The sequence below is a fragment of the Pelodiscus sinensis genome, chromosome 12 (genome assembly GCF_052426305.1).
Source record: "Pelodiscus sinensis isolate ZL-2025 chromosome 12, ASM5242630v1, whole genome shotgun sequence".
Taxonomy (NCBI): Eukaryota; Metazoa; Chordata; order Testudines; family Trionychidae; genus Pelodiscus; species Pelodiscus sinensis.
Window position 1 is genome coordinate 1,065,607 of NC_143063.1, and position 24,510 is coordinate 1,090,116.

Here is a 24,510-nt window from a genome sequence, read left to right on the forward strand (position 1 = left end):
GCGGTGTTGCCGGTGTTTGCTGACGCTGCGTGTTTTCCCCAGGCTCGGATTACGACTGCTACTCGGTGAACGGTGACGTGGAGTGCGACAGCCAGAGCGAGTTTGACAAATCCTCCACCATCCCGCGCAACAGCAACATCGCGCAGAACTATCGCCGCATGATCCAGACCAAGCGCCCTGCCTCCACCGCCGGGCTGCCCACGGGGACCCCCCTGCCGGCCAGCGCCACGCCTGGCGTGGCCACCATCCGCCGCACGCCCTCCACCAAGCCCTCTGTACGCCGCACCCTCTCCAACGCCGGGCCCATCCCCATCCGGCCCCCGATAGTCCCGGTGAAGACCCCCACGGTGCCCGACTCCCCTGGCTACGCGGGGCCCACCCGGGTGGGCAGCGAAGAGTGTGTGTTCTACGCCGACGACGCCTCGCCCAACGCCATGGACTTCGCCAAAGCCTCCCCCAAGAGGCTCAGCCTCCCAAACACGGCCTGGGGCAGCGGCGCCACGGAGATCTCGGTGTACCCGGGCACCGCCGGGCAGCACCTCTCTGCTGAGGAGGAGGAGGACCAGCAGCTGGCTGCCAATCGGCACAGCCTGGTGGAGAAGATTGGTGAGCTGGTGGCCAGTGCCCATGCTCTGGGTGAAGGCCAATTCCCCTTCCCCACTTCTCTCTCGGTCCCCAGCCCTGGGGAGGAGACGCCCACTCCGCCACCGGCTGCCTCCAGCGACCCCCCTGCCGAAGACATGCTGGTCGCCATCCGGCGTGGGGTGCGCCTGCGCAGGACCATCACCAACGACAGATCCGCCCCGCGGATCTTGTGATAAAACTCCCCCGCCTGCCCCCCGCAGCCGACGGGAAGAGAGAGACCAGGGTCCGCAGGAGAGAAATCCGCCCGAGCATCACGGAGCAAAGCCACTTTCTGGAGCTAGAGCCGAGTCTCAATTTTCAATGGAAATGAAAAGTCTTTGCTCGCAGACTGGCAAGGCGCCTGGCTTGGGAGCCTATTTTATACTTCATTTCCCACACCCTCCTGCTCCTCCTCGCCCCCAGCCCCTCCCCACCGCCCGCCTGGCCGGGACACTGCTGCCAGCCAGAGCCAGGGCTGCAAGAGGGGCCGCCCACAGGGGACCTGCATCATCCATCTCCAGAACACACACAGACAGACACACGCCCCTCCCGCCGCGCTCTGCCCCGAGCTCCGAGCACCCCTCCGTCCCTCGCTGGATCTGCTGGGGAGAGGCCCTGAGGTGCTGCTGGTGTCGCTGCCTCCCGGCTAGGCCCTCACTGGTGGGAGTGGCCCCCGGGAGTGGACGTGGGGGCTGGCACGTGCGTGGCTGTGGCGGAGCCTGCAGCGTGCCGCGCTCTCGGGCGGCGAGACTGGCTGTGACGGGACAGCCAGGAGACGGGTACACAGGCCAGGGGCCCTGCTGGGCTGGGAAGGGCTGGAGATCGGCTGCTGCTGGGGCACCGTGGGGTGGTGGCAGGCGACAGGCTCTGAGTCTGTCCTGGGCGCTGCTGCCACCGCGGCCTTGGGCTGCTGGTAGATGGGAGGGGGCCAGAGAGGTGGCGGGTGAAAGGGCCAGTCCCAGCCTTGGAGAGACGGGGACCAGCCAGGGACTGACCGGCTGCAGATGAGCAGGGACAAGTGCAGACTGGGAACGGGTGGGACGTTTAGCAGGGAGGGATTAGCGCGGGGTGGGCTCTCCCCTGCCAGCAGTGCTAAAACCAGGGGGGCTGCCTCTCGCCAGCTCCGCTCTCGGGGTCACGGGGGGCCGTCTCAGAGCTCCGCTCTTGGGGTCACGGGGGGCCGTCTCAGAGCTCGGGGTCACGGGGGGCCGTCTCAGAGCTCCGCTCTCGGGGTCACGGGGGGCCGTCTCAGAGCTCGGCTCTCGGGGTCACGGGGGGCCGTCTCAGAGCTCGGCTCTCGGGGTCACGGGGGGCCGTCTCAGAGCTCCGCTCTCGGGGTCACGGGGGGCCGTCTCAGAGCTCGGCTCTCGGGGTCACGGGGGGCCGTCTCAGAGCTCGGCTCTCGGGGTCACGGGGGGCCGTCTCAGAGCTCGGGGTCACGGGGGGCTGTCTCAGAGCTCGGCTCTCGGGGTCACGGGGGGCCGTCTCAGAGCTCAGTTCCAGGGGTCACGGGGGGCCGTCTCAGAGCTCGGTTCTCGGGGTCACGGGGGGCCGTCTCAGAGCTCGGCTCTTGGGGTCACGGGGGGCCGTCTCAGAGCTCAGTTCCAGGGGTCACTGGGGGCTGTCTCAGAGCTCGGCTCTCAGGGTCTCGGGGGGCTGTCTCAGAGCTCAGTTCCAGGGGTCACGGGGGGCTGTCTCAGAGCTCAGGGTCACTGGGGGCCGTCTCAGAGCTCGGCTCTCAGGGTCTCGGGGGGCTGTCTCAGAGCTCAGTTCCAGGGGTCTCGGGGGGCTGTCTCAGAGCTCGGCTCTCGGGGTCACTGGCGAGGGGGATTCCTATGGCCGGTGCTGTGCCCGGGGGGCCCAGGCTAGGTGACCCCAGTGGAACCGGGAGGCCTCGGAGTCTCACTGCCGGCCCCTCCATGCCTGTGGAGCCGGCAGAGCCAGGGCGCCCAAGCCCCCGTTTGTGCTGGCAAGGGGAAGGTGCCGTGGGAAGCAGGCGGGATGGTGGCGAGCGGTGGCGGGAAGGGAGCCGGGGCGGGTGTCCTGGCGAATGGCAGCAGCCATGTGATCTGTGGGGTTTGGTGTGGAAAAGGGAGAGCGGGTCTCTCCCTGCAGCTGATTGGCTAGGAATGAACAGTACCAACCAGCTGGCTAGAGGCATGGTGATGATTGGCTGAGAGCTGGTCTAATCCCCCCCCCCTTAAGAGGCCAGAAGCGCTGGCCTTGCCCCTAGGGTCCCGCCCCCACCTGACAGCTGACAGCGGCCTGGCCCCGGGCCACTGGACAGGGCTGCCCTGGCCCCGCTGTGTTTGGCACGGGAGAGCAGCTGAGCCCATGGGAGCCGGGGAGATGGGCCGGGCCAGGATTTCAGGGGTGTTGCTCTGGGCTTGGTCTGGCTGTTCATCGCCCCATAGCCTGCCCTCACCCGGTGCTTTGCAAACACTGCAGTCAGCAGAGCCCCTGCCTGCAGCAGTGGGGGGGGGGGGTGCAATACGAGTACAGGCCAGGCGACAGCGCTGATGTGAAATCAGCCATCTCGGATCTGCAGTCGAGCTGCGTCCCTGGGCTCCAGTGGCCTGGCAGGCTTTGACAAATGTTTATTGTAAGGGTCTGCGAAAGGCCTTTGAGAAAGCACAACCTCTCCTCCCTCCCTGCCTGCCCCACTCCTGCGTTTGCGAAGCACAGCAGAAACCAGGCTGTACATAGCTCTAAATGGGAGACCCCAGCCCAGATGTGTGTATGTGTGTGTGTGTGTGTGTCGCATCGCAACCCTGTTGCCCTTACACTGTCTTAGTAATAATGATTTAGTTACAACCTCTTTCCGTCCCGTCTCTCGGCCCCTCTTATTGTGCCCACAGATGATAACGCGTGACAAATGTTTGGTTTTTTTGGTTTCATTTTTCATTTTGTACAGAGAAAAAATGTTTCCTTTAAACAAAATGTCTTTCAACTGAAGTAACTTTTCTGGTGCTGTTGTTAACTTGTTCCTTTTTTAATTTATTTCCCCCGTGCTCCTGTCTCTCCCCCTGCAACCCTTTCCTCCCCCTCTCGTTTTCGTTTCTTTTCCAGATAATTATCCTGTGCCCCGCCCCACCCTTGATTTAAATAGTCACTGCTACAAGTAACGAATGCACTGTGAAGATTCCAGTATTAATAAAAGTTGTACTGTAATTAACAGCCGGGGTGTGCGTGTGTGTTCTTGGTCCGCTTCCCAGGGGGGTGGCCCAGTCCTAGTCGCAGACAGGAGACCGGGTGCTGCTTGCTCTGGACACGCTGGCTTGAGCTGACTGCTCCTACGGTTCTAAGCTAGAGGATACCCAAGCCTTCGCTGGGACAGTGTTATCAAGCCAGTCGCTCGTTCGGCTGGTGCCCTGGGAACCATCGGGTCCGACATTCTAACCTTGCATTACGGTCCAGTCCGTCAAGAGGTGCCTTTCCAAGATGAAATGAGGTCACTTGCTCTATTTTTATTGTTGTATGTCTGTGTGGTGCAATATGCAGGCTCCTCATGCAAACTCATCTGGAGAAATGGTTGGAGGTCAATCGGATGAAGTTCGATAAGGACAAATGCAAAGTGCTCCACTTCGGAAGGAACAATCCGTGTCTCTCACACACCGAATGGGAAGTGACGGTCTGGGAAGGATTCTGCAGAAAGGGATCTCGGGGTCAGAGTGGCCCACAAGCTAAATATGAACGCACAGTGGGATGATGTTGCACAAAAAGCAAACCTGATTCTAGGCTGCACTAACAGGAGTGCTGCGAGCTAGACACGAGGAGTCATTCTCCCGCTCTGCTCTGCCCTGGTTAGGCCTCAGTTGGAGTGTCGTGTTCAGTTCTGGGCACTGCATTTCAAGAAAGATGCAGAGAAATTGGAGAAGGTCTCAAGAAAAGCAACAAAAACGATGAACGGTCTAGAGAACATGAGGGAAGAGTGAAAGACTTGGGCTTGTTTAGAAAAGAGAAGAGTGAGAGGGGACAGGAGAGCAGGTTTCAAGTATCTACAAGGGTGTCACAAGGAGGAGGGAGAAAACTTGTTCTCCTTGGCCTCTGATGACAGGACAAGCAGCAATGGGCTTACACTGCAGTGAGGGAGGTTTAGGTCGGACATTAGGAAACACTTCCTGCCTGTCAGGGTGATTGACTCTGGAATAAGTTGCCGGGGCAGGTTGTGGAATCCCCATCCCTGGAGATAGAGCAGGTTGGCCAGACACTTTGCAGGGATGGGCTAGGCCAGGGGGAGCAAAAGGGCCTCCGTGGGCCAGATCCGGCCAGCAGAGGCCCTGCCGTTCCCCCGCCCCCAGGCCAATTAGGACCTGGGAGCGGCAGCAAGTGCACAAAGTTTCCTCAGTCCTGGCAGAAGCACGTGGTGCTTAGAAGCACCAGGCACTCCTGGGGGGCAGGAGGAGACTTTGCAAGCTCCCCGCCCCCAAGCCAGAAGGGCAGAAGGGGGAGCGCGTGAAGTCGCCCAAGGGGAACCTCGGGGGGCGGGGCAAAGGCTTCACGTTGCCCCCCCCCACCCAGACCAATCATGGTCTGGGTGGGGAAGCAGGGAGGTGTCCTGGCTCCGCCCCTTCCGGTACAGCCCGGTCTAGACGGTCGGCCCTGCCGGGAGGGCAGGGGACTGGACTCCTCTCGGCCTGCCAGTCCCAGGATTCCCTGCTGGGAGCCCCTGCGGGCGGGCAGGGCCCTTGCAGCCCAGAGGCGCCGGCTGCCCCGACGGCCGCGTCTCTCCAAGCGGGGCCCTGCCTCCGACACCGAAAGCACTGGGGGCCCAGTGGCTTGGGCTGCGTCACTAGCAGCAGAGCTGGGCCCGTGCCCAGGGTCCTGGGAGCTGCCCTCTCCCAGATGGACGGGCAGGGTCATTAAGGCCTGGTCCACCCAATCCAGAAACCCTGCTCCAGGCCTGGCACCGCTTTCTTCTCATCTCCCACCCTGGGCCTGGGCTCTCTGGCTGCCCCTTCTCCGTGGCCTCACAGCAGCTGCAGGACGGGGAACCGCACCATGACGCGGCCGTGGCCAAGCCTGTCACCAGGCAGTCAGCGTGGGGGACGAGGGGCTGGCCCAGTGGGGGGATAGTGCAGGTTTGGGTGAAGGACGTGAGGGGCCGGGGGTCCCAGCCCACAGCGGGAGCCTGGGGATCAGGACCCAGGAAAACAGGCTGAGGGTTTCGGGGCCCTGTGTCGCTGCTGCCAAACAGCCGGGTTGCAGCCGGTACGGAGGTGCTGAGCAGCACGCGGGAGTGGCAGAGAGCTGCCTGGGGAAAGCTGGGACTGGTACGCACGCTGCATCCACAGCCCCTTGCAGCAGAGAAGCGAGGCTCACAGAGGGGACATGGAGAACCCAGCTGGCTTATCCAACCCCCCAGGGAGCTGGGTCTCCGCCTCCCCGGCACACGCCTGCAGGCCCTCACCAGGGCACGCCCCATAGCGCAGCTTGAGATGGCTTCAGCTCAGCAACCCTGTGAATTTCAGGCCCCAGCTGGGAGCCTGATCGGCCCAGCTACATTCATAGACTCTCAGAGCTGGAAGAGACCTCGGGAGGCAGCCCCCTGCCCGAGGCAGGACCAACCCCAACTCAATCAACCCAGCCAGGGCTTTGTCAAGCCGGGATTTAAACACCCCTAGGGCTGGAACCTCCCTTCAGGAAGTTGAAGGCTGCTCTCAAATCCCCCCTCACTCTTCTCTTCTGCAGACTAAACAGACCCAAATCCCTCAGCCTCTCCTGATAGGTGATGTGCTCCAGCCCCCTAATCATTTTGGTCGCCCTCCGCTGGACCCTCTCCAATGCGTCCACATCCCTTCTGTAGTGGGGGGCCCAGAACTGGACACAATACTCCAGATGTGGCCTCACCAAAGCCAAATAAAGGGGAATAATGACATCTCTGGATCTGCTGGCAATGCTCCTCCTAATGCACCCTAATATGCCATTAGCCTTCTTGGCTACAAGGACACCCTGTTGACTCATCTCCAGCTTCTCACCCACTGTAACCCCCAGGTCCTTTTCTGCAGAACTGCTACTTAGCCAGTCAGTCCCCAGCCTGTACCAATGCTTGGGATTCTTCCGTCCCAAGGGCAGGACTCTGCACTTGTCCTTGTTCAGCCTCATCAGATTTCTTGTGGCCCAATCCTCTAATCTGTCTAGGTCACTCTGGACCCTCCCTGCCCTCCAGCGTATCTACCTCTCCCCCCAGCTTAGTGTCATCTGCAAACTCTCTGAGGGTGCAATCTATCCCCTCATCCAGGTCATTAATGAAGGTGTTGAACAAAACCCGTCCTAGAACCGAACCTTGGGGCACTCCGCTAGAAACCGACCCCCATCCTGACATCGAGCCATTGATCACTACCCGCTGGGCCCGGCCTTCTAGCCTCTTTCTATCCATCTTACCGTCCATTTATCCAATCCACAATCCCTTAACTTGCTGGCAGGAATATTGTGGGAGACGTATCAAAAGCCTTGCTAAAGTCAAGGAGTATCACATCTACCGAGTCCCCCACATCTACAGAGCCAGTGACCTCATCATAGAAACTCATCATTCCCTGCTCATTGCTCCAGCTCTGCAGGCCAGCCCCTGGCTGGGGCTCCTCATGGGGAGAGGGCAGCAGATTTATACGCGACGCTTCTGGGGAGTCCTGGGAACCCTGCCTCAGCTGGTACCAAGAAGGGGACATCATGGGCCAGGTATAGCAGCTTGTAGCGATACTTTTGGGGCACCACCAGCTGGAGCCCCCATCCCCCCACCTTCCCTGGGGGAAGCCATTCCTGGTACAGGAATTCCCTCTCCCACAGGAATCTCTCCCAGCCGCTTCTCCCCCAGGGGCCGAGCTGTGCTGAGAGCAGCCTGGTCTCAGCATCTGCAAGGAGGGGTCTGCCTGCACCTCATCCTGGAATTCAGCAGCTGGGGCAGGGGGACAGACCTATTCTCCGCCCTTGTCTAGGTCTGGAGTCCCAGCTTGGCTGGACCCCGTATCCAGTGGGATGGGACCCTGAGCCCCCTGCAGGAGTCCCTCCCCGGGGTCAGGGTCGCCAGCCCCTCACTGGCTCTGGCTACAGGTGGTGGCCAGGGCCCTGTGGGATCCATCTGGCCACTGCTCTAGGTCACCCCCCCATCAGCACCTCGGTGGGCAAGTGCGGGTGCACCCCCACTTCCCTAGGGTCCTCTTGGGTCCCCCCTTTCAGATGCACCCGGGCTACGGGCACCTTAAACGGGGTCCTGTCTATGCCCCTCAGGGTCAGCGGAGTGTTGGGCACCATACGGTCTGGGGCCACTACCTCGGGCCGGGCCAGCGTCACCTCCGCCCCGTGTCCCAGAAACCCGTCACCTCCCTGCCATCCACCTCCAGGGGCACGAGGCTCTCGCTCCACAGGGGCCGCCCGGCGAAATCCACCTGAGAAATCCACCTCCCGAGGGTCAGACCTCCCAGGGGAGGGGCACTGAGCATCCTTCCCCTCTCTCTGAGCTGAGGTTTGCCTGCCAGCCCCTGCCTCTGGGGCAGCCTGCCCTTCCCCCAGAACCCTGGGAAATCCCAGGTCCTGGGACCTGTCCTGGTGCTGTCACGTTACTGAATTTGAGGGAAGCAGCCAGATTACTGCTGCACCCATAGGTGGGGGTGCTGGCCCCAACAAATGGTATAAAAGGGGCCACGTGGGGTGTTGAATGGAAGCTCACTGTCTGCTGATCCTATGGACGCTGTTCATGTGTTTGTATAATGTCTGTGTGTGCAATTATGAGCATGTACTTGTGTGGATAGTGAAGATTTCCCTGCATGTGGTTGAGCATTGGGCAGGGCCTGTGGGACAGTGGCTCTCAATGGGCCCAGGACACACCTAAAGAATGAGGCTGACACCTGAGAGCTGCCAGCAGGGAGCACAGAGATTGGCCGCTGGCCAGGTGACCTGCTGCGGCCAAGAAGAGGCCAGGAAGGAGGTATAAAGAGGCCATGTGGTCGAAGCCATCTTGGTCTTCAGCTCAGCACTTCATCCCAGAGGCAGCACTGCAGGGATTGAAGAGCCCGGAAGACCTGTGAACCCATCCTGATCCTAGGATGTGCAACAAGAACTTTTAAACCAGCAGCTGTAACATCTCTGCTAGAGCCTGCATCGAGGACTGGGAGATTCGGTGCATGTAATGTACTATCCTTTAGCAACCTCACACTCAGGCTTTTCTTTCTTGTGATAATAAACCTTTAGTTGTTAGATGCTAAAGGATTGGCCCAGCGGGATTTGTGGTAAGGTCCAGAGGGTAAATTGACCAGGGATCTGTGGCTGGTTTCTTGGAACCGGACAGAACTTGTTCGGGGTAGGTGGGATTGGGTGCTAGGACCCCCCACCCGTGTATAGGCCTGGGGCCATCTGGGGCACGGATATTGCTGGGGTGTCGGAGGGGTTTTGCTCGGGAGGCTTCAGGCAGGCAGCTGAAGCTCTGTGGGACTGGTTTGTGGCCTGTGTGGAGAGGTCACCAGTCTGGGGGCTGTGAGGAGCCCCGGATTCGAGCAGTTCACCCTGAGCGGACGCCCTCAGCTGTGCCCAGACACGGCCCGGTCCGTCACAGGTGCACTGAGCCCACTTGTGGCCTTTCTACCCGCAGCGATGGCAAGTTAGGTCCTGTGGGCCCCTTTGGGCTGGCTCTGCCTGGCCCTGGCTGGTTCTCTGGGGCGCAGATGGCTGGTCCTTGTCTCTTGGGCTCACCTCGTAGGTGACTCTGTTGCTCAGCCGAGAACCGGTCTCTGCGCGATTCCCCCTCTCACCGCAATTCCCATTCACACCCAGACTGGCTCTCTGTGAACTCATCCGCCAGTCTCCCAGCCTCCTGGGGGCCCTCTGGACTTCGGTCCTTGAGCCAGAGCCTCAGGCTGGGCAGACACGCTTCATAGAACTGTTCCAGCATCATCAGCTTGAGCAGCTCCTCTGCGGTCTGGGCTCCGGCCCCGCGCACCCACGTGCGGCAGGATTGCGCCAGGCGGGAGGCCAGATCCACACAGGTCTCCTGTGGCCCCTTCTGCCCCCCCGGAACTTCTTCCTGTACATCTCGGGGGTCAGCCCGAACTTGTGCAGCAGGGCCTCCTTGACCCGTTCGTAGTCGCCCGGCTGCAGATCCTCCAGCTGGTTGAGCCCCCTGCGGCCTCCTGACCCAGCCCAGGGCTGAGCGGTTGCAGCTGGTCAGCTGGGGGAATCTGGTGCAGTTCACAGACCTGCTTAAAGGTGCTGAGGAGTCCGTCCACGTCCCCCACGTTTTACACTGGGCCAACATGAGCTTCTCCAAGCGTGTGGCCATCCCGGGCCCCCTGGGGCCCTGCCCACTCACCGCAGCCGGGGCTCCTCCACTCCGCCATGGCCAGCTCATGCTGCCGCTGCCTCTTTCAATCCTGGCGCTCCTCCCTACGGTCCTCTAGTTCCTTTAGCCGCAGCTCGATCTCCAGCCGCCGCAGCTCTGCCGGGCTGGACCCGCCCTGGACAGATCACGGCTGGCAGAGCTTGGCCTGGTGGGCACCGCAATTCTCTGGGGGGCCCCAGCCCTCCGTCTGGTCTGAGAGCCTGAGACGCTCCCGGGGGGGTCTGGCTGCTCCCCGCTGGGACAGGATCCAGGCCCCTGGATGGGTCAATCAGCTGGGCCTTGGTCGCTTTCCCCACGGGCAGGCCCCTCTGCACAGCCCCACCAGGTCTGCCCTCAAGAGTCAGGTGTGGGCCATCGCCCCGCCGGTCCCCACGGTGCAGACTCACCGGTCTAGCGCTGCAGTGGCCACGATTCCCAGGAACCGCTTCACTGGCTCAGCACGCCTGGCTCTGCCCCGTCCCTCTACTGCACCTTGGCACCAGCTGCTGGCAGCTCCGGCCACGGGGTGCAGTGCATCCCGCTCTCCTCTGCCCGTTGGCCTGGGGCACGTGAAGTCTCCAAAGGCAAGGGCGGGGAACCCTCAGCGGGGGGCACAGACTCCATGCGCTTCCCCCGCCCCCAGACCAGTCCTGGGGGCAGCAGGCACTGCCTAGAGCACGGGGGGCACGTCTGTGCAGTGCAGCCGGCGCAGACGACTCGCCCGTTGGGACGTGCCCGGCCCGGAGAGCTGGCCGCCGCCGCACAGCCCCCCCCCCCCCGAGGGGCACGCTCCAGCGGGCAGGGGGGAGGGCTGCCCGGGAGCTGTCTCTCCGGTCATGCGCTGGCGGAAGAGCCAGGGCAGAGCCATCACTCACCCGGCCCCTTTGTGGAGCTGCCGGCTGCGCTCGCCTGCCGCTCTGGAGAGCAACGCGCGCAAGCAGCCAGACGCGTCCCGAGCCCGGGCTGCAGCCCCCAGGATCCCTCTGGCCCGTCTCCCCTGACTCATGGGGAGCCACAGACGCGCGGCCAGAGCCAGCCGCATGAGGGGGACCGGGGTGCCGGTCTGCCAGCTCTTGGCCGTGGCCTGCAGCTTGCTGGGCGCTGCAGTGGGCGAGTTCTGGGCACACCGGCGCCCCGAGACGCTGCCCCCCCCAGCACCGGCACAGCAAGGTAACTGGCCAGCCCCGCAGGGACGGGCTCAGGCGGGGTGTCCGATCTCGGCGCGGGGGCCGGGGAGAACCCCCATAGGCGCCTTGGCAGCCAGCGCTGGCAGGGATCACGGAGCCCCCCAAGAGCAGCCAGTGGGAGCAGAGGGCTTTGCGCTCCAGCACCAGACCGTGGCCACAGGCCTGCAGGGAGCCAGGGGAGAGGGGTGGGTCCCCGGCCAGGGCACAGCAGGGCGGGAGGGAGCCCCCAGCCTGTGGCTCCACACACAGTTCGTGGCTTCCAGGCGCTGGCCGGCGGGGCAGTCACCTCGCGGCCGGGCCCCGCCAGTGGCGTTACCCTGCAGCGTCCCGAGAAAGGGCCCGGTTCCCTGGCGGGTGCTGCTAGCCTGCCAGGACTCGGCCCCCCTTCCAGGCACCTGCTGGAGCCCAGCACCCCGGTAAATGCACGGGCAGGGCACCCAAGGATGCTGCCAGCGCGCCCCCGTCTCTAGTTACCGCCCCCCTTTCATTGTGGGCTCCCGGGGCTCCAGCATCCAGGGAGCCGGAGCCTCGGGGGTCGCGCCCGGCCTGTGCCCCAGCGACAAGACAGGCCGGGCGCCCGCAGGCCGTGCCGGCTTTGTCTTCCAAAGGCAGGCTCTCCTCTCCCGGCGGTCGCCATGGAGACCCAGAGCAGCGGGCCGGCCTTCCCACGCTGCTGCGATGGAGCCCTGGGCAGGGCGGCGCCAGCTCCGGGCACCACGCGGGACCCCAGCTCAGCTGCGCCCGCCGGGGCAGGGGTTTGGGTCTGGGCCTTAGCTCATCGCCAGCGCCCGGTCCCCGACTCCCTGCTGCTCCCCCCGCCCAGCTCCCGGCCCCAAGGAAAGTTTCCTGCTGCTTTCGCTGCACAACAAACTGCGGAGCCAAGTGCAGCCTCCTGCTGCCAACATGCAGAGGCTGGTGAGTCCCCTGCCTGCCCCGTGTCCCTCCCGCGTCAGAGGCCTGGGAGGGGAGGGCACGACTGCCCCTGCGGGATCCTCTGGGGCGCAGGTGCACCTCACGCCCGGCATCCGGGCTGGGCCGCCTGTGGGTGCCCCTTCCCCTCGGGCGCTGCTCCGCCCAGGGCCACATGGAGCATGGGCCGGAGCTGGGCAGGGGGCCTGCCAGTCTGGGCTGGGGGAGCAGGGCTGAGCCCCGGTGTGGGGCAAGAACAGGCACCAACCCTGCCCCCTGGTGCCTTGTGCCGGCTGCAGGGGGCTTCGTGGAGCTGTGGCTGAGCCGTGCCAGGTCCAGGACTCTGCCAGGCTGCTCACATGCCCCCACATTGAACCCAGAGCTCCGGGCAGGCAGGACATGTCTCTGTGCTGCATGGCGTGACCCCCCTAACTTCCACGGACGCCCCCAAGGGTCTAGCCCCACGAGAGCCGTGACCTTCCCTGAGGGGCCAGCTTTAACCGCCTGGACCCAGATGTTCTGCTCTTCCTCCGGCTGCGGCGTGCCCCTCCCCTCCCACGCAGGCAGGGCTGCAGCAGCCAGCTCGCGGCGAGGGCTGGGCGCTGAGCTCCCTGACGCCGGGGCCGGCCGCCGACCGCCCCCATGCAGCTCCGGCCGGCCCGGCTCTTCCCCGACTCCGGCCCTGGCTGCTGCCCGCCTGGCGCCCTGAGCCCGCGGCGGTGGCAGGCGCCCAGTGGGGCTGGCCGGTGAGTGCCAGGCCTGTGGGAGCGCCTGCTGCTCGGTGGCTGCTGTGGGCCGCAGAGGCAGAGGGGATCCTGGCCCCCTCGTGGCCTGGGCTGAGGCCAGTGCGTTGGCCAGGGCCCGAGGCCTGTTCTGCAGCAGGCTGTGACCCTGCTGACTTGGCCTTTCCCGGCCGACAGGACTGGAGCGAGGCGCTGGCCCAGCTGGCCCAGGAGCGCGCCGCCAGCTGCCTGGTGGGGGCCCCGCCCCCCGCCCAGCACGTGGGCTGGAACGCCCAGCTGCTCCCCGCCGGGGCGGCCGGCTTCGCGGCCGTGGTGGAGCTGTGGCACCGCGAGGGGCGGCGCTACGACTACCGGGCGGCACAGTGCACAGGGAACGCCACCTGCAGCCACTACACCCAGGTGAGCTCGCACACCCAGGCCCCGGGGCGCCCGCAGAGAGCAGGGGCCACACCCCAGCACGTGGGCCCTGAGCATGGCGCCCTGCCCCGCGTGGCTGGGGCCGCTCTGGAGAGCCCCGGGCTGGATGAACGGGGGGGCTGCAGCCAGAATGGAGGCACCCGGGCACGGGGATTCCTCCCGCCCAGGATCCGACGCGGCGGCTCCCACCTGCCCTGCGGCACACTGGCGATGCTGGGCCAGCAGAGAGGCCCAGTGGGGTGAGTATCCTCGAGCAGGGCCTGGGCCTCGTGTGTGCCCAGCTCCCCCTGAGGCTGGGGTGACCCTCCAGCAACCACCCTGCACGTGGGCAGGGCTGGGCCCAGAAGCAGGCCACACGCTCTGCCCCAGCCAGGGCACGGCACTGGCAGGGCTCCCAGGCTGGGGGGCTCGCTGCTCTGTGCAACACGCTGGGGCGCAGGGGGCTCCAGTATGTGACCAGTGGTCCCAATATTCGTGGCGCTGTCTGGCCCTGTGGGCGATTTCCCCGTCCCTCCCCCCTGGCCCCAGAGCCAGCGCCCTGCAGGGCAGGGGCGCCGATGCTGCCCTGCTGGTTTCTCGGTGGGTTGGGGGGAGCTCTCCGCAGGCCTTTGCGCAGTGACTGGGGGCTGTGATCACCTGCCTACAGCCAGCCCATGACAGCTGGCCCCTTAATGCAGGAAACTGCCACCCCCGGCCCCTCACAACTGGCAGCCGGGGGGCGGCCACGTCCCAGCGGGCACAGGGCTGGGCAGCGGGTGCTGAGCACTGTGCACTGGTCTCTTTGCAGCTGGTCTGGGCCACCTCCAGCCGGCTGGGCTGTGGGAAGCAGGTCTGCACCGTGGGCCAGGAGAGGAGAGAGGCTTTCGTCTGTGCCTACTTCCCAGGGTAAGGCCTCAGGGGTGCCGGCAGGCAGCCTCGCCAGGTCCCGCCGCCCTGCCCAGCCGGTGGGCGCCTGGGCCATGTCCTCAGCCCCCGTCTCCCCCGGCAGTCCCAGTGAGCCCACACCACCAGCCCTGCCAGCCTGTCAGCTGCCCCACCCCGCTGCAGAGTGAAAGCATCTACCCGGGATGCCTGTAGAAATGTGATGGGTGGGGTTTCTGGTGAAGGTGGGCGGGGCTTTGCAGAAAGCGGATGGTGCTTGTCATGGGTGTGGGAGGACCTGTGCCCCAGAGAAATAAAGGGGGAGGGGCTAACAAGGAAAGTGGGCGGGGCTCGTGATAGTGGGCGGAGCTCGGCCCCAAGTAGAAGGGAGAATGGGATGTGGGCCCCGGGAGCAGAAGGTGGGTGGAAGGGTCTGAGGTAGAAAACGGTGGGGCTTAAAACGATAGAAAGCGGGGGTTGGGCAGGAGGAGGTAAAAGTAGGTGGGGCTTACCATGAAAGAGGGTAAGACTTGGCCCTGGGGCGGGGCTTGGAAGCAGAAAGTGGGCGGGGCTAATCAGCCTGGGCAGCTCTCAGGTGGGGGGCTGTGTCTGAACCTCTGGTGGCAACAGAGCCAGCTGCCAGGCATGAGCCATGGGCCCGGCTGGGAAGCAGAGCGCCCCGGGCCTGCCTGCGACTGGGGCCGGCCCTGGCCCGGCAGCTCCAGCCTGTCTCCTCTGCCCCAGGGGGAACTGGCAGGTGAACGGGCAGACCATCGTGCCCTACAAGAAAGGAGCCTGGTGTTCACTCTGCACCTCTGCACACGCCGGCTGTTTCAAGTCGTGGGATCACAGGGGGGGGCTGTGTGGTGAGTGCCAGCTCCCCCCCCACCGCCGCTTTCTCCACCCACCCACGGGGCCCCCTCAAACGCCGATCCTGCCGGGCACCTGCCTGGGCACCTGCCATCTCACACTGCCTCGTGCTTTTCATGTGCGCAGAGGTCCCCAGGAACCCCTGCCGGATGAGCTGCAGGAACGGTGGGCGGCTGAACATAAGCACCTGCCACTGTGACTGCCCACCGGGGCACACAGGCCGCTATTGCCAAGGTGAGCGAGCGGCTGGCCGTCCTTGGGGCAGGTGCTCAGGGCGGACGCTGGCTCATCGGCACCGTGGGCAAGACAGCAGCATTGCACGACTGTTGTGTTGCATCACAAGCTAACGTGCATAGTGCTGGGGGCCTGGCGCGTGGGCGCTGCGTGGGCCTGGCACGTGGGCACTGGCGGGAGTGAGGGGCTCACAGCAGTGCCAGGCAAGGCAGAGAGGAACCGCGTGCGTGGGAGTGAGGGGCTTGTGACAGCTCCGTAACCGTCTGAATGGGGGCGGGGGGCTCGTGGTGGTGCCAGGCGGGGCAGAGAGGAACCATCTGCGTGGGGGCGGGGGGCTCGTGGTGGTGCCAGGCGGGGCAGAGAGGAACCATCTGCGTGGGGGCGGGGGGCTCGCGGTGGTGCCAGGCGGGGCAGAGAGGAACCGTCTGCGTGGGGCGGGGGGCTCGCGGTGGTGCCAGGCGGGGCAGAGAGGAACCATCTGCGTGGGGGTGGGAGGCTCGCGGTGGTGCCAGGCGGGGCAGAGAGGAACCATCTGAGTGGGGGCGGGGGGCTCGCGGTGGTGCCAGGCGGGGCAGAGAGGAACCATCTGCGTGGGGGCGGGAGGCTCGCGGTGGTGCCAGGCGGGGCAGAGAGGAACCATCTGCGTGGGGGCGGGGGGCTCGCGGTGGTGCCAGGCGGTGCAGAGAGGAACCATCTGCGTGGGGGCGGGGGGCTCGCGGTGGTGCCAGGCGGGGCAGAGAGGAACCATCTGCGTGGGGCGGGGGGCTCGCGGTGGTGCCAGGCGGTGCAGAGAGGAACCATCTGCGTGGGGGCGGGGGGCTCGCGGTGGTGCCAGGTGAGGCAGAGAGGAACCATCTGCGTGGGGGCGGGGGGCTCGCGGTGGTGCCAGGCGGGGCAGAGAGGAACCATCTGCGTGGGGGCGGGGGGCTCGCGGTGGTGCCAGGCGGGGCAGAGAGGAACCGTCTGCGTGGGGGCGGGGGGCTCGCGGTGGTGCCAGGCGGGGCAGAGAGGAACCGTCTGCGTGGAGCGGGGGGCTCGTGGTGGTGCCAGGCGGGGCAGAGAGGAACCATCTGCGTGGGGGCGGGGGGCTCGTGGTGGTGCCAGGCGGGGCAGAGAGGAACCATCTGTGTGGGGGCGGGGGGCTCGTGGTGGTGCCAGGCGGGGCAGAGAGGAACCATCTGCGTGGGGGCGGGGGGCTCGTGGTGGTGCCAGGCGGGGCAGAGAGGAACCATCTGTGTGGGGGCGGGGGGCTCGTGGTGGTGCCAGGCGGGGCAGAGAGGAACCATCTGAATGGGGGCGGGAGGCTCGCGGTGGTGCCAGGCGGGGCAGAGAGGAACCATCTGAATGGGGGCGGGAGGCTCGCGGTGGTGCCAGGCGGGGCAGAGAGGAACCATCTGCGTGGGGGCGGGGGGCTCGTGGTGGTGCCAGGCGGGGCAGAGAGGAACCATCTGCGTGGGGGCGGGAGGCTCGCGGTGGTGCCAGGCGGGGCAGAGAGGAACCATCTGTGTGGGGGCGGGAGGCTCGCGGTGGTGCCAGGCGGGGCAGAGAGGAACCGTCTGCGTGGGGGCGGGGGGCTCGCGGTGGTGCCAGGCGGGGCAGAGAGGAACCGTCTGCGTGGGGCGGGGGGCTCGTGGCGGTGCCAGGCGGGGCAGAGAGGAACCATCTGCGTGGGGGCGGGGGGCTCGCGGTGGTGCCAGGCAGGGCAGAGAGGAACCATCTGCGTGGGGGCGGGGGGCTCGCGGTGGTGCCAGGCGGGGCAGAGAGGAACCATCTGCGTGGGGGCGGGGGGCTCGCGGTGGTGCCAGGCAGGGCAGAGAGGAACCATCTGCGTGGGGGCGGGGGGCTCGCGGTGGTGCCAGGCGGGGCAGAGAGGAACCATCTGCGTGGGGGCGGGGGGCTCGCGGTGGTGCCAGGCAGGGCAGAGAGGAACCATCTGCGTGGGGGCGGGGGGCTCGCGGTGGTGCCAGGCGGGGCAGAGAGGAACCATCTGCGTGGGGGCGGGGGGCTCGCGGTGGTGCCAGGCAGGGCAGAGAGGAACCATCTGCGTGGGGCGGGGGGCTCGTGGTGGTGCCAGGCGGGGCAGAGAGGAACCATCTGCGTGGGGGCGGGGGGCTCGCGGTGGTGCCAGGCGGGGCAGAGAGGAACCATCTGCGTGGGGGCGGGGGGCTCGCGGTGGTGCCAGGCGGGGCAGAGAGGAGCCGCCTGCGGGGGGCGAGGGCTGATGGGCTCGCGGCGGCTCCGTAACCGCCTGTGTGTCTTGCAGTGAAATGCAGCATCCAGTGTCTCCATGGCCAGTTCCGGGAGGAGGAATGCTCCTGCCTCTGCGACATTGGCTACGGCGGCGCCGAGTGCGGCAGTGAGTCCGTCTCCGTCCCTGGTGCCAGGCTGTGGGTGAGGGGGGCAGGTTCCCACACATGCTCCAGAAGGGGCAGCTGCAGTCCCAGCCCTGGGCGAGGGCTCCTGGCCCCCTGCATGCCCTGTTGCATGCCGTTCCAGGCTGGGCACAGGCAGCCCATGGGGTCTCCTCGCAGCCCAGCCCAGCCTCTGCTTGCAGCCTTTGGCTTCTTGGCTGAGGGCCCTGAGCTCCCCCCAAGCCCCTCCGGGCCCCAGGACGCTCTGTCCTGGCCCCAATCCCAGACAGAGCCTGGGCCAGCCAGCCCACTGCGCCGCGTCTGGCTTCTGGGCAGCGTCCGGGCTGGGGGTGCCGATATCCCGCATTGGCCACAAACAGCGTCAGCCATCGCTCTGCCCCGAATCCAGGCCCATTTCCAGCTTCCGTTTGCAGCGCCCCTCCCTTTCCCCCCGGCCAGGCATGGGACCCAGCAAAGGCCTTGCTGGCCCACGCGGGAGGGGCCCCATGAGGGTGGCCAGGTGTCCGGGTTGAACCGGACAGTCCAGTATTTGAGCTTTCTGGTTGGGAAACACGTTGAGAAAACAGAGCGGGCGGGTGGTTTCCACCGACGGTGGGATGGCGATTGTGACGTCATGTCAGGCGTGTCCGGGCTGTCTGTTGAAGCCACCTGGCAACCTGCTGGCTCTGCGGGTGCGTCTGTGACAGGCAGTTCTGTGGCAGAGCGAGCCGCGTGTCGCCATGGCAGTGGAGCTGCAGCGGCGCCTTCTCGCGCCAGAGCGCCGGCCACAGAGGCCGTTACTCCGCGTAGAACGAGGTTACAGCTGTCGACAGATCTGCCATGTAGACACAGGTCTAGTTTTGTCGGCAGAACCCTGCAGTCTGGACACAGCCTGAGGGCCACAGAGCCTAGCGCTGCCCTGGGGGGCTGAACGGTGCAACACTTACTGGGCACCTGAATGAACTTCCCCCAAGCTGGGGATGCCGGGGCAGACCCCTTGAAGAGTCGCTGGCCTGCTTGGAGCCATGTCTGGCGCAACAGTGACCCCTGTGCGGGACCCTGGCCGTGCACGGTCCCCCTTCCCGTCCCATCCCCACTGCGGCCGGGGAGAAGCCTGGGCTGTCTCTCCTGCAGGCAGAGGCTGATCCGTTCGTCTCTCACAGCCAGGGTCCAGTTCCCCTTCCACACCTGCGACCTGCGGATAGACGGGGACTGCTTCCTGGTTTCCTCTGAGGCAGACACGTACTATGGAGCCAAAGCTAAATGCCAGGTAACCCCTCGGCAGCGCCTGCGCCAGCCTGTCACTGCTTGGCCCAGCTGCCAGGAGTCATCCACCTGCGGCCTTCTCTCAGGCCAGCGGCTTCCTGGACGAGGGACGCAAGCCCGGCTCTGGGCTCCCGCCCCCGCTTGGTGCCAGCAGCAGCGTCCCGGCACCTTTGCTCCCTGGGCAGGGTTGACACCGGGACGGGGATGGAGCTGAGGGCTGGCGGCAGGGCACATGAGGGCGCCGTCCCGCCTGGGTACCGGGCCTGTCGCACTGCTGCCCGGCTCTGGTTCCCTGCAGGAGAAAGGAGCGATGCTGGCCCACATCAGAAATCAGAAAGTGCAGGACATCCTGGCCTTTTACCTGGGGAGGCTGGAGCTCACCAATGAGGTGACGGAGCCGGATTTCGAGACCCGCAACTTCTGGATCGGTGAGCGACTGCGCCAGGGGCCCCAGGGCTGGGCACAGGCTTCCCCAAAGGCCCGGAGCCTGCGCAGGAGCAGGGTGCGTCTGTCAGGGCGCTGCCCGTGGAGAGCAGGCTCACCCAGCCAGCCCCGGGGGGCTGAGCGCTTGGTGCTACGGCCGCAGGCTGGAGCCCGTCTGGCCCGTGCCCGAGGTTACAGCAAATGGCAGCCCTGCCTTGAGCATCACAGGTCCCAGCTGACTGTCCCAACAGGGGCCTTCGCCTGTTCTCAGTGCTCTGCAGACTGGAGCTCATTTGTGCGCCCCATCGCTGCTGTTTCCTAGAGGCAGGGCCACCCGTGGGCCGCTGCCTGGCACAGGGTTCTCCGTCAGGCTGCTGCTGGAAATGCTGCTACATTCAGCAGAGCATTAACTCGCCCCATCCCCTGGGAGGGAGGTATCTGTGTTTCACAACTGGGGAAACTGAGGCACAGTGAGGCCAAGAGGGCCGGGGTCACCCAGGGAGTTGGGATTAGCACTCAGGCCGTTGTGATCCCTCAGCCCGTCAGTGGGTATGTGCTGCCTCGTGGCTAGTGTCTGGGTTGAAGGCTACTCGCTGGCTGCCTTGAGAGAGGGAAGGGGCTGGAGGAGGAAATGTGTGTGAGCAGCAGGGTCTGCGGTGGGCAGCTGCCCCATTGTGCCTGCCGTGGCGCTGGCCAGGGGGGCGCAGTGCAGTGTCCTCTGCGGATGAGGGAGCTGGGCTGTGCCAGGGCTCAAGACGGGGAGGGGGAGCAGGCCCCGAGCCACAGCGCCTGGCCTGGAGGTGTTCGGCCCGCCACAGGGCAGCGAGCGTGCAGCCCCGCCGCTGGAGTCAGCACAGCCCTGGGAAGCTCACCACTGGGAGCGTGGCTCAGTCTTCACTTGCTGGGGAATCGCTGAGGCAGTGCGGGGCTGATGACACACAGCTCAGCAGCTCTGATCCCATCCAGCGGGGGCCCTGCGGCTGAGGCTGCTGACTCACGTGGAAGGCTGCAGCCCACAGGGACCCGTGGTGGCGCGTGGCTGTTGCTGTGCCGGTGTGGGAGGGAGCCCGGTGACATCAGCCACGCTCCCTCATGTAGGTCTGACCTACAAAACCTCCAAGGACTTGTTCCGCTGGGACACGGGGACCCGAGACACCTTCACCAGCTTCGCGTTCGGCCAGCCAGACAGCCGGCGGTGAGTGACCTGGCTGGGCGCGGCAGGCCGCTTCCGCTCGCTCCTGTGTCCCCGCCCCCGCCCCGCGGCCAAGCGCTGTGCGGACAGAACAAAAGGGGGGCCCGGGGCCCACGGGGCAGGGCTGCCTGGGGGAAGCACGAGGGGGCTGGCGTGAAAATGGGGCAAGTGGGCGAGGGAGGCTGGTGTCACAGTCTGGTCCCAGGCAAATGGCCACAGCTCCAGAGCGAGGAGGCCAAGCGGCTGATGCTGGTGGGGGGAGGCTAGGGCGGGCATGGGGGGGGGGCGGAGGACAAGCGGCTGCTGATGGTGGGGGAAGGCTAGGGCGGGCTTGGGGGGGCCGGAGGCCAAGTGGCTACTGATGGTGGGGGGAGGCTAGGGCGGGCTTGGGGGGGCCGGAGGCCAAGTGGCTACTGATGGTGGGGGGAGGCTAGGGCGGGCATGGGGGGGGGCTGGAGGCCAAGCGGCTACTGATGGTGGGGGGAGGCTAGGGCGGGCTTGGGGGGGCCGGAGGCCAAGTGGCTACTGATGGTGGGGGGAGGCTAGGGCGGGCATGGGGGGGGGCTGGAGGCCAAGCGGCTACTGATGGTGGGGGGAGGCTAGGGCGGGCTTGGGGGGGGGCGGAGGACAAGCGGCTGCTGATGGTGGGGGGAGGCTAGGGCGGGCTTGGGGGGGCGGAGGACAAGCGGCTGCTGATGGTGGGGGGAGGCTAGGGCGGGCTTGGGGGGGCGGAGGACAAGCGGCTGCTGATGGTGGGGGGAGGCTAGGGCGGGCTTGGGGGGGGCGGAGGACAAGCGGCTGCTGATGGTGGGGGGAGGCTAGGGCGGGCTTGGGGGGGCGGAGGACAAGCGGCTGCTGATGGTGGGGGGAGGCTAGGGCGGGCTTGGGGGGGGCGGAGGACAAGCGGCTGCTGATGGTGGGGGGAGGCTAGGGCGGGCTTGGGGGGGCGGAGGACAAGCGGCTGCTGATGGTGGGGGGAGGCTAGGGCGGGCTTGGGGGGGCGGAGGACAAGCGGCTGCTGATGGTGGGGGGAGGCTAGGGCGGGCTTGGGGGGGCGGAGGACAAGCGGCTGCTGATGGTGGGGGGAGGCTAGGGCGGGCTTGGGGGGGCGGAGGACAAGCGGCTGCTGATGGTGGGGGGAGGCTAGGGCGGGCTTGGGGGGGCGGAGGACAAGCGGCTGCTGATGGTGGGGGGAGGCTAGGGCGGGCTTGGGGGGGCGGAGGACAAGCGGCTGCTGATGGTGGGGGGAGGCTAGGGCGGGCTTGGGGGGCGGAGGACAAGCGGCTGCTGATGGTGGGGGGAGGCTAGGGCGGGCTTGGGGGGGCGGAGGACAAGCGGCTGCTGATGGTGGGGGGAGGCTAGGGCGGGCTTGGGGGGCGGAGGACAAGCGGCTGCTGATGGTGGGGGGAGGCTAGGGCGGGCTTGGGGGGGCGGAGGACAAGCGGCTGCTGATGGTGGGGGGAGGCTAGGGCGGGCGTGGGGGGGCGGCTGCTGATGGCTGTGCTGTAGCAGGGTGCCGGGAGGCAGGTGAAGCCGCCGGGCTGGGGGCCGAGGGCCGGGATCTTGCAGCACGTTCAGGCTGGGTCAGAGCAGGGCTGGGTGCGCTGGACAGGGCAGCGGATGGAGGATGCAAAGGGGGAGAGACCAGACGGGGCCTTGTGCGAGACGTAGGCACAGCCAGGCTGTGAGGCCCTCTGGCCCGGGCCGTGCCCCATACCGCAACCCTCACGTCCCCTGCCCCCCATCCCCCCCGGCCCTGGAGCGCTGTGCCCCCCGCACTGGGCTCCTGCCCCCCCCCGGCCCTGGGAGCGCTGTGCCCCCCGCGCTGGGACTCCTGCCCCCCCCGGTCCTGGGAGCGCTGTGCCCCCCGGGACTCCTGCCCCCCCCCGGCCCTGGGAGCGCTGTGCCCCCCGGGACTCCTGCCCCCCCCGGCCCTGGGAGCGCTGTGCCCCCCGGGACTCCTGCCCCCCCCGGCCCTGGGAGCGCTGTGCCCCCCGCGCTGGGACTCCTGCCCCCCCCGGCCCTGGGAGCGCTGTGCCCCCCGCGCTGGGCTCCTGCCCCCCCGGCCCTGGGAGCGCTGTGCCCCCCGCGCTGGGACTCCTGCCCCCCCCGGCCCTGGGAGCGCTGTGCCCCCCGCGCTGGGACCGCTGTCCGCTGCTTCGCCTCAGGTTTGGGAACTGCGTTGAGCTCCAGGCTTCGGCTGCCTTCAACTGGAACGACCAGCGCTGCAAGACCCGCAACCGCTACCTCTGCCAGTTTGGTGAGCAGCCCCACTGCCCCCCCCCCCCGCTCTCGGCGAGGCCCCGAGCCTTCTGCCCCCCCCCCCCCCGCCCCCGGCGAGGCCCTCAGCCTTCTGCCCCCGCCCCCCCCCCCCGCCCTCGGCGAGGCCCTCAGCCTTCTGCCCCCGCCCCCCCGCCCTCGGCGAGGCCCTGAGCCTTCTGCCCCCGCCCCCCCCCCGCCCTCGGCGAGGCCCCGAGCCTTCTGCCCCCGCCCCCCCGCCCTCGGCGAGGCCCTCAGCCTTCTGCCCCTGCCCCCCCGCCCTCGGCGAGGCCCCGAGCCTTCTGCCCCCGCCCCCCCCCCGCCCTCGGCGAGGCCCTCAGCCTTCTGCCCGCGCCCTGCCTGCAGTGCCTGGTAGCTCTGTGCTCCCCCAGTCCCACGGGAGAGCCCCTGCCCTCCAGCCCAGAGCCGCTGCACTGCCAGCCCTGGGCTCCCCATGCAGGTCTGCCCCTGCCCCTCTCCCGACCCACAGCCCCTCTCGGCCGGGTAGCCCCGGGCCGCACGCTGGTTAGTGCTCGGGGCCGAGATCGAGCGTCCCCCGGGCCAGGCACACGGCAGCTGCCCTTCCCGGGCCCAGTCCGGGTCACAGGCCACTAGAGCCGGCCCAGCGCCTACCTCACCAACGGTTCACGGCCAAGTTTCTAAACCGCCCTGGGGCGCCCGGCTCGGACTGGCGTGCCCACCGCACAGCCTGCGCTGGCACCCTAGTGCCCACGTGCCCTTTCCTCTGGGCACAGCCTCCTGCCCTGCTCACTCCTGGGATTAGCCCTCCGGCTCCCCGGCCAGGTAGCGCTAACACTGGCTGTGACCCTCTGCAGCTCAGGAGCACGTCTCCTTGTGGCAGCCGGAGCCCTGAGCCTGCCCAGCGTCCGGCTGAGCGTGGCGGGTGCGATGTGGCTGCGACTGCTCCGCCAGGGCCGCCGCAGGACACGGCCCCAGCCATGCTGACACCAGGACCTGCCGTGCGCTCCGGGAGCTGCTTCCCTGGCTGGCCGTGGGGGCAGATCAACCTGCACAGCTGCCTGGGGGACCTGACTCCGCCACGTGGGGCTCCCTGGGGTGGGCCTCTGTCCACGGAGCACTGCAGCCCCCCCACGCATGGCCGCAGGGCAGCTGCTTGGTGTCCCCCCTTCCCTGGGCCGGAGGGAGCAGGGCGCCCCTGGGGTTCCCGGAGCCCATCCCTCCACGGCCAGGGCGGAACAGGGGTGACCATCCCGCTTCCCTGTGCAGCTCTGCTGGGGGAGGCAGCCTCCCGCGCCCCGTCGGCCCCCCACGGCCCAGCGCTCCCCCGGGGCCAGTCCCAGGCAGTTCTGCTCGGGCTTCTCCTCTCGCCCTGGGGCAGGACTGGCTCTTCCCGCTGCCGACGGGGCTGTGCTAATAAAGCCGCCGTCCTCCCGCTGCGCCCGCCGCCGGGCTGGCCTAGGAGGAGAATGGAGACTGGGAAAGCGCAGGGCCAGGGCCCGTCTCGGCCTGTGCCATGCTGCCTGCTGCGGCCATCGCGCCTCCCACTTCCCACTGCGGCTGCGCTGGGCCGGGGCCCCCTCCAGCCGCTGGGCCCCGGGGATCCGCTTCCCTCCCTCCGGGAAGCACCCTGCAAGGGCTAAGACCTCCCTCCGGAGCCGGGGGGCTCCAGGCCTCAGCCCGACTGCCCCGATGGCAGAAAGCCAGGGGGCTGGGGCCACGTTCTGCTGCTTGGGCTCACAATGGCCATTCAGGGCCTGTCCGGCCAGGAAGGCTCCCTGTTCTCCAGCCTAAAGAGCAGCACGGGGCCCCCAGCCAGGGCTCAGCCCCCATGCGGGGACCTAGCGAAAGGCAGGGGGCCGTCTGCTCTGGGACCCGGCCCTGC

General features: G+C 67.1%; 2 protein-coding genes across 12 annotated transcripts in view; both read left to right on the forward strand.

The window, feature by feature from the left end:
- The window catches only part of MTSS2 (MTSS I-BAR domain containing 2), a 56,043-nt gene extending 52,242 nt beyond the window's left edge, over positions 1-3,801 (forward strand). For all 10 annotated transcript variants that reach the window (XM_075940632.2, XM_075940631.2, XM_075940635.2 and 7 more), the window contains one exon: positions 43-3,801. In XM_075940632.2, coding sequence (XP_075796747.1) covers positions 43-818 — 776 coding nt within the window. In that variant the 3' untranslated portion in view covers positions 819-3,801. The remainder of the gene's footprint in view (positions 1-42) is intronic.
- A 6,940-nt stretch (positions 3,802-10,741) lies between these two features.
- On the forward strand, positions 10,742-23,666 carry LOC102461241 (C-type lectin domain family 18 member C). Of its 2 annotated transcripts, XM_089781376.1 has the most exons (12): positions 10,742-11,104; positions 11,945-12,036; positions 12,951-13,172; positions 13,978-14,075; positions 14,796-14,917; positions 15,048-15,155; positions 17,419-17,511; positions 18,670-18,776; positions 19,071-19,200; positions 20,294-20,390; positions 22,556-22,647; positions 23,483-23,666. In XM_089781376.1, exons 1-12 carry the CDS (start codon positions 10,939-10,941, stop codon positions 23,518-23,520), a joined length of 1,365 nt encoding a protein of 454 aa, XP_089637502.1. In that variant the 5' UTR covers positions 10,742-10,938; the 3' UTR covers positions 23,521-23,666. The 2 variants fall into 2 exon arrangements, with proteins under 2 accessions (XP_089637502.1, XP_075796740.2); XM_075940625.2 differs by lacking the exon at positions 15,048-15,155.
- The last annotated feature ends 844 nt before the right edge of the window (positions 23,667-24,510 follow it).